This window comes from Ctenocephalides felis, unplaced genomic scaffold, assembly GCF_003426905.1.
Source record: "Ctenocephalides felis isolate EL2017-DRISC unplaced genomic scaffold, ASM342690v1 CF-g0.4_SCAFFOLD_02107, whole genome shotgun sequence".
Lineage (NCBI taxonomy): Eukaryota > Metazoa > Arthropoda > Insecta > Siphonaptera > Pulicidae > Ctenocephalides > Ctenocephalides felis.
Genome location: NW_020538261.1, coordinates 1 through 9,213, shown reverse-complemented (window position 1 = coordinate 9,213; position 9,213 = coordinate 1). Strand labels below are relative to the sequence as shown.

The 9,213-nt window shown below is 28.7% G+C and overlaps 1 protein-coding gene across 1 annotated transcript; it reads left to right on the top strand.

Moving 5' to 3' along the window:
• Positions 1-460: 460 nt before the first annotated feature.
• On the top strand, positions 461-5,343 carry LOC113380408 (uncharacterized transporter slc-17.2-like; the record flags this gene model as incomplete). Its single annotated transcript, XM_026619664.1, has 5 exons — positions 461-644; positions 2,273-2,400; positions 2,511-2,660; positions 2,732-2,823; positions 5,100-5,343. Coding segments are annotated over 5 exons (798 nt in total), but the record flags the coding sequence as incomplete, so codon positions are not given.
• Positions 5,344-9,213: the final 3,870 nt, after the last annotated feature.

Here is a 9,213-nt window from a genome sequence, read left to right as displayed (position 1 = left end):
TATGTTATTTTTCACAATGCTATTTTAGGTATGGGGCAAAAGGTGCGTGACCAGTTTTGCCCTTAAAGCAGGCGACGTCACTGTCACGAGATAAACGACCACGTTGTCAATTTTGTAACAAAAGTATAATGTTTAGACTTATTAGTTTTTTTCTGTTTTGAGCACTGTTGTTTAGTTTACAAGACTTGAATATGATTTTCAAATACACAATATATTGTTCGACAAATTTATGATTTTTTTGTTTTTTTTTTAGGAAGTACACAATTACTAATACAATTCTAAATACAATTAATGATAATATTAATATTAATTACCAGGGGTAGCAACCATTCCCTGTAATGCCCTGAAGTTTGTCACCTTCATGGTCAATATAATAAAACGAAAAAACGTCCGAACAACTTGATTGACGAACATACTTGTCTTGACAAATGTATTAACTGGTTGATTTTTATTGTTTTAGGGTTTTACGATTCCGGCAATGTACGCCTTGTTTTCCAAGTGGACGCCTCCAAAAGAGAAGACGCTGCTTTTGGGTTTTGCCTACAGTGGTTTTCCAATGGGTAACATTATTGTTTACCCTTTGTCCAGTGCACTTTGCAGACTTGATTTGGATGGAGGTTGGCCCTTGGTTTTTTATTGTATAGGTAAGAAGCAGATCAATTAATAATTATCTTTGAAGGATTATGTTTAGATCTCATCACTTTTTATAAATTGCAGTATTTAAAATTGCAGAATTTTAGAATTTTAGAATTGCAGAATTTTAGAATTACAGAAATTGTAGAATTGCAGAATTGTCGATTTGTCGAATTGCAGAATTTTAGAACTGCAGAATTTTAGAATTTTCAAAATTAGACATTTAGAGAATTCCACAATTGCAGGATTTCAAAATCGCAGAGTTTCAAAATTGCAGAATTCTATGTATAGTATTTTTTAACAAAGCTATTTTAAAGTAGAGGGCAAATGTGTAGCCAGCTGTGGCCTTAAATTGGGCGAATTGCAGAATTTTAAGATTGCAGAATTTTAAAATTGCAGAATTTTAAAATTGCAGAAGTTTTAAAATTGCAAAAGTTTTGAAATTGCAAAAGTTTTAATATTGCAGAATTTTAAAATTGCAGAATTATAGAATTAGCAAAATTAGACATTAGAATTCCACAATTGCAGAAATTTAGAAATGCAGAATTGTCGAATTGCAGAATTTTTAATTTGCAGTGTTTTAAGAATTGCAGTATTTTAACAATAGCAGAATTTTAAGAATGGCTAAATTGTAGAATTGTAGAATTGCAGAATTGCAGAATTGCAAAATTGCAGAATTGCAGAATTGCAAAATTGCAGAATTGCAGAATTTGCAAAATTGCAGAATTGCAGAATTTGCAAAATTGCAGAATTGCAGAATTTTAGAATAGCAGAATTGTAGAATTGTAGTATTTTAAGAATTGCAGTATTTTAAGAATTGCAATATTTTAAGTGTTGCAGAATTTTACAATTGCAAAATTGCACAATTTTAGAATTGCAAATTTGTTGAATTGCCGAATTTTAGAATTGCAGAATTTTATAATTGGAGAATTTTAAAATTGCAGAATTTTAAAATTGCTGAAATTTAGAATTGTAGAATTGTAGAATAGCAGAATTTTGAGAATTGCAGTATTATAGAACAGGAGAATTTTAGAATTGCAGAATTTCACTATGGCAGAATTTTAAGAATTGCAGAGTTTTAATAACAGCAGCATGTTAACAATTGCAGAATTCAACAATTACAGAATTGTAGAATTGTAAAATTGCAGTATTTTAGGAATTACAGGATTTTAAAATTGCAGAAATTTGGATTTGCAAAATTTTGAATTTGCAGAATGTTAGAATTGCAAAATTTTACAATTACAGAATTTTGTAATTGCAGAGTTCCCCAATAGCAGAATTCTATGTATGATATTTTTTAACAATGCTATTTTAAAGTAGAGGGCAAAAGAACCAGCCTTAAATTGGGCGACCTTACTGTCACGAGATATAAACGACCACGTTGTCAATTTTGTAACAAAATTTAGAGTTGTTAGTTTGTTCATCACATTTATGTCAAAGACAAGTTGTGGTTTTAACAATGCTATTTTAAAGTAGAGGGCTAACATTTTGATGTAGATTTTTTAACAAAAGTATTTTTTAGTCTTATAGTTTCTGTGGTTTTGAGCACTTTTATTTAGTTTACAAGACTTGAATATAATTTTTAGGTGCACAAGGTATTATTCTACAATTTTATGATATTTTTGGTTTTTTTTTTCAGGAAGCTTCGCCATCATATTGGGTATACTTTTGTACTTCCTAACATTTGATGATCCAGGTGACCATCCAAGAATTTCAGAAGCTGAAAGAAACTATATAAAGTCCTATCATATGAAGAAGTTCTCAAAGGTAATCATAAGTTAAAAATCATAAGACAACCTTGATCTTTTTTTCTCGTCCATGTAGACCTTACATTTATTATCCTCCTTTATATTTTTCAAATATCCAATTTTTTCCAGAAACTGAAGACACCCTGGATATCAATGCTAAAATCAATGCCAATCTACGCCTACAACGTTGCCCATTTTGCCCAATCCTGGAGTTTCATCACATTGGCCACCAGTATTCCAATGATGTTGAAGGATATGCTGGGTCTTGATATGAAATCGGTAAGATGATAATATTTATTACCAATAAGATATTGCAATTTTTTTTATATATTCTGTTGTTCTTTTTCCAGAATGGTTTTCTGTCAGCTCTGCCCTATATCTGCAGCTACATCTCCAGATTCACGATTTCCGTCACTTTTAATCCCATAAAACGACTGACCAGGTTGAGTTTGACGAATATGAGGAAGGTTAATCATGTACTAGGTGAGTATATGAGTTGTATATGATAAATAGTGAAATTGCAGAATTTCATAATCAGAAAAAATGCATGAATTTTAGAATACTAAATTGAATATCTTTTGAAATTTTGAAATTACAGAAACTTATATATTGTTGAATTCTATAATTTAATAAATATTGAACCATGACAATTTTTTGAATGGAAATATCCTGTTATTATGATGTTCTAATATATCTGTATATCTAGTATGATCTAATCCAGTAAAGTATATTATGAGAGCAAAATTTGTCAAAATTATAAAATTTCATATTTGCAAGATTGCAGAATTTTAAAATTTTAACAATATAAAATTACATACGTCTCAATTGCTAAATTTTCAAAATTGCCAAGTCCAAGTCCATGGTGACAAAATGTCGAAATTGCAGAATTCCACAATTGCAGAATTTTAGAATTGCAGAATGTTAGAATTTTAAGAATTGCAGTACTTCAGGAATTGCAAAATGTTAGAATTGCAGAATTTTAGAATTGCAAAATTCTAGAATTGCTGAAATTTAAAATTTGTTAGAATTGCAGAATGTTAAAATTGCAGAATTTTAGAATTGCAGAATTTTAAAATTGCAGAATTTTAGAATTGCAGAATTTTAAAATTGCAGAATTTTAGAATTGCAGAATTTCATTATTGCAGAATTTTAAAATTGTCTAATATCAGAGTTGCAGAATTTTAGAATTGCAAAATCACAAAGCAAAATTCCAAATTTGATAAATCCTGGAGTTGCAGAATTCTATTTTCAATAAATTGCATGAATTGCAAAAATCAAAATTTATTAAATTCTAAGATTGCAGATTTCCATAATCAGAAAATTGCATAAATTGCAGAATTCCAAATTCAATAGAACCGCAAAATACATAATGACATAATTGAGAAATTGCATAAATTGCAGAATTTAAAATTTAATTAAATAATTAATAAAGTAATCGAAAAGTTGCATAAGTTGCAAAAATCCATAAAAAGCACAGAATTACATATTTAATAAATTCTGAAATTTCAAAATTGCGTATTCGGATAATTGCATAAATTGCAGAATTTTAAAACTGAAGAATTCCAAAATTGAGAAATTTTAAAATTGTAAGATGGCATTCCAGAATTGCAGAATTTTAAAATTGTAAATTTACGTTTCAGAATTGCAAAATTTTAAAAATTGTAAAATTATAGAATTTTCATCTAATTCTGGAATTGCATAATACCATTGATTGTGGAATTTATAATTTAACAAATTCTGAAAATAGAGAATCTCATTATTGTGAAATTACACAGTTAAAAATATCTAAATTTGATAAAATCTGTAAATGCGAATTTCATAATCAGAAAAAAACATACATTTCAAAATTCAAATTCAATGAATTCTGAAAAAACAGAATACTGTAAATTGCAGAATTCCATAATTTATTAAATTCTGAAAATACAGAAAACTATAATCAAAAAATTGTATAGTTTGTCGAATTCTAAAAATGTAAAATAATAAATTTATGAAAATTAAATAATATATTAATAATAAAATAATAATAAATAATAAATTAATAGAATTACAACATTCCAAAATTGCAGAAATTTAAAATTGTAAATTACAAATTGTGAAATTCTGAAAGTCCTGAATTTGCAAAATTCTGTAATCAGAAAACTGCAGAATTTTATATTTATGAAATTTTACAATTGAAAATATCTAAATTTGATAAATTTTGAAATTACAGAATTGCATAATGAAAAAGTTGCACAAATTACTGAAATTTAATAATGCAGAATTTTCAATTTGTACTATTACACAATCCAAAAATGCAAAATTTTAAAATAACAGCATATCAGAATTTCAGATTGTAATTAGTCAGATATTCAAAATTTTAAATTTGTGAAATTGAAAAATTTATAATTGAAAAAATTGCAAAAAACTGCAGAGATTTACTGAATTGTAAGATTTGAAATATGCAAAATTAGCAATTGTAAAAAAAAAATAAATTCTAAAATTACAAATTAACTAAATTTCACATTGCTAAGTTTGAAATTGACCAAGTGTCATAAATGTATATTTCCATTGTAAATTCCTAAGTTGCAAGATTCCAAAAAATTCCTACATTGCAAAATAAATGTGTAAGCGCGTGTTGTACGTGCTGGGAAGTACCAGCAATTTGCCTTAAGGCACGATGCCATACACCACTAGTCCAATTCCAATCAACCAACCACAATAATCTTTTCCCATCCCCAGGCACCGCCATCCCAGCCTTGAGCCTACTCTGTCTCGGCCTAATAACCAGAGAAGACAAATTCTGGGCAATCCTGTTGATATCCTTATGCACAACATTCACCGACGTCGGCCTGACAGGCTCATACCTGATGAGCTACCTGGAACTGGCTCCACCTTTTGCCAGTTCCTAACAGGATTCTCTAATACTGTCGGATCTCTTCCTGGATGCGTTTCTAACACATTGACTGGATACTTAACCACTAATGTAAGTAGATAGGGTAAAAAGATAGAGGATATTTATGTTTGTGTTTGAAGTCGTTCTGAATCGTTTGTGTGTAATTATAATAATGAAATTAAGTCATACTTCAAATACGACATGATCGGTTTGTCATTGTAATTAGCGTTTAGGAAAAGAAATGAAAGTAACTGCTGATTCATAACTTTTATAATATTTACCACAGTGGATTATGTTAAACAACGCCTAAACAAATATTGTTTTCGCAACTTCACTCATCATGTAATAATTGTGTTTGAAGAACTTCATGTAATTAAAATTAACATACATTCATTGACTGCTTGTATTTTTTTTGACTATTTCGCTGGCTATACAGTCTCATTCTTTGAACAGATATAATATCTGTCTTGCCTAAAAAATTGAAGCCATACTTTTTATTTGTTTTATTTATCAAGCCCTGCACATGGCTTGATCTATGAATCATTTTCTTTTTTATGTGAACGTTAGTTAATGCAATGATCATCATCAATATTACGAGGTAATAAATTAACCATATATTAATGTCAACAGGCACATTTATAATTTGGCCAAATATTCCAAATTGTCCATTTGAAAGTCGCAATTTTAAAAATGTGTATAATATTTAAAAACAATAATGTAATTAAAGTCATACTTCAAATATGTCATGATCGGTTTGTCATCGTAATTAGCATTTAGAAATGAACTTTTGTTAGAGAAATGAAGTAAAGTAATTGCTGATTAAAAATTCTATAATTTTCGTTAAACAACGCCTAAACAAATATTGTTTTCGCAACTTCACTCATCATGTAATAATGTGTTTGAAGAACTTCATGTAATTAAAATTAACATACATTCATTGACTGCTTGTATTTTTTTTGACTATTTCGCTGGCTATACAGTCTCATTCTTTGAACAGCTGTTATATCTGTCTTGCCTAACAAATATTTTCCATTTTAATAACGAATCATTACCTGGATGCGTTTCTAACACATTGACTGGATACTTGACCACAAATGTAAATAGATAGATCAATAGATAAAGGATATTTATGTTGGAGTTTGAAGTCATTCTAAATCGTTTGTGCGTACGTAATATTAATAATGAAATTAAAGTCATACATCAAATACGACATGATCGTTTGTCATTGTAATTATCATTTACGACTTGAACCTTTTTAGAGAAATGAAGAAGTAATTGATGGTTAATAAATTCTATAATATTCAACAGAAGACAGCCCTGTAATACAACAATCTTAAATAATTTCATTAACACTATCAATAAATAAATTGCATAGATGATATTAGGTTGTCAAATATCTCCCTTCCGCCTTTTTGTCTTCTGAATTATAACTGTTGAACGCAATATCCAAACTAATCATGCATAGCGTCGTTTTGTAGGTTATGTCAAGACCTTTCAAATTATGTATAGTATTGCCAGATACGAGCTCTGTAGCGCTTGTTACATAGCCGCGAAATCAAAAGACAACTAGCTGTAAGTGGAATTCTGTCTTGAGGCATTTATGGCATCGTGCCTTAAGGCAATGCCTGGAACTTCCCGTACCGAAATGTTCGAGGAATACTGAATGTTTTCAAATAGATTATTATAAATATTGTAACATTGTCTAATATTTATGAGAATTATATAAACTGAATTGCAGAGAGTTGAAAATATTTGTAAAGTATATTAGAACTATAGCCAGAATTAAAATAAAATCTGAAATATTTTTGATAAACTAAAAAAAAAAAAAAAAAAAAAAAAAAAAAAAAAAAATTGAACAAATTTTTTTTTCCAAAATCAATTATTTTGTTAAGACAAGCAGAAAGTTCTTTGAATCATTTAAATCGGACGCTTAGTTCTCTCAAAAACTGCCATTTTTTACATATTTAGCTCCATATCTTCGAAATGGCTGGGCCTGCCTTTGCCAAAAACTAATAGCACTTCTCCCAATCATTACTAATTGAATGCTTTTTAGATCATTCAAATCAGATACTCCGTTCTCTCAAAAATTCGATTTCTATTTTCTGCACTCTTGCTCCGTATCTCCGAAACGGCTGGACCTGCCTTTGCCAAAAACTAATCAGCTCTTTTCCCTATCAATAGGAATCGAATGTTGTTGAACCATTCAAATCGGTTGATCCGTGCGCCCTAAAACGTGACTGGAAATTTGTATCCATACATACATACACACACACACACACACACACACACAACACACACACATCCATTTTTCTGAGGTATGCCAAAACGTTCAAAAACCTTCAAAACGTCGAGAAATGTTAAAATTTTCAATTCCGATTTTCGGCCCATTACAATAACTTACCCTACGGGGAAGTAAAAGGCGGAAGGGGAGATATTTGACAACCTTATATATGAAGTAATCTGTCTATAAATGCTTTCTCGTTTTCTACTCGTCGAGACCTTTCAACGAAACCCCACATGCCATAAAAGATTTAATCTAAAATTTTTGAAGTGAAACTTCTTTAGGCACTATGCTAGAAATTCGTAAAAAGTTTTGTTGGTTTTAGTATTTTCTACATTCCCAGTTATTAAAGAAATCAAATCATACTACAAACTATTGTTGTTCTTGATTTTGTGTTTAGAGTAATAAATCTGAATATAAATTTAATCTTCATTATTATAAAAATATGCAACTTTGAAATACTTTACGTCAGGATCAGTAAAACGAAATTGTAAGCTTGACAGTGCAAATCATTAAATACCAATTTCTTTTTATTCGTTGAATTCTCCCATTTTGTCCCCATTTTTAGAAATAACAATTAATCTATTACTTCATGTAATTAAAATAACATACATTCATTGACTGTTGTATTTTTTTCTTGACTATTTCGATGGCGATATAATCTATTCTTTAAACATCTGTCGTGTCTTAAAAATATTTTGCCATTTTAATAACTTCAAGATTCATAGAAACTGCGAATGATATAGAAATAATTTCTATAAGAATTTTAAAATGCAGAATTCTAGAATTGCAGAATTTCACAATTGCAAAATTCCACAATTGCAGACTTCCACAATTGCAGAATTCCAAATTACAGAATTTTAGAATCGGAGAGTTTTTGAATCGCAGAATTTTAGAATTGGAAAATTCCACAACTGCAGAATTCCAAATTTGCACAATTTTAGAATTGCAGAAATTCACAACGCAGAATTTTAGAATTGCAGAATTTTTGAATTGTAAAATGGCACAATAGCAAAATTCCAAATTTGTTAAATTATAGAACTGCAGAGTTCCATACTCAGAAAATTTCATAAAATACACAAATCTAATTTTATTAATTTTTAAAATTGCTGAATTGTATAAATTGCCAGAAATCTAAATTTAATAAGTTCTAAAATCGCTGATTTTTATACTCAAAAAATTACATATAAACTGCAGAATTCAAAACTTATTACATTAAATATGAAAAAATCTAAATTTATTAAATTCTAAAATTGCCAGAATTTCATATTCGACAAAAATGCATGAATTGCAGAAATCTAAATTTAATAAATTCTAAAATTGCCAAAATTCAAAACTAATTACATTCTAAAATTGCAGAATTACATAAACAGAAAATTGCATAAATGCAGAATTTCGAATTCAATAAAATCAGAAGTTGCAAAATGCATTATCGGAAAATTGCATAAATTGCAGAAGTCCTCATTCAATTAATTCTGAAATTGATAACTATCAAAAAATTGAATAAAATACAGAATTTAAAATTTAATAAATTATGTAATGCAGAATTTCAAATTCCAAACAAAAAATAGCATAATTCTAGAAAATAGCGGAATTCTAGAAATGTAAAATACTAAATTTATGAAATTACACAATCGCAAAACTACAGCATTACAGTTCTGAATCGTTTGTGTGTAATC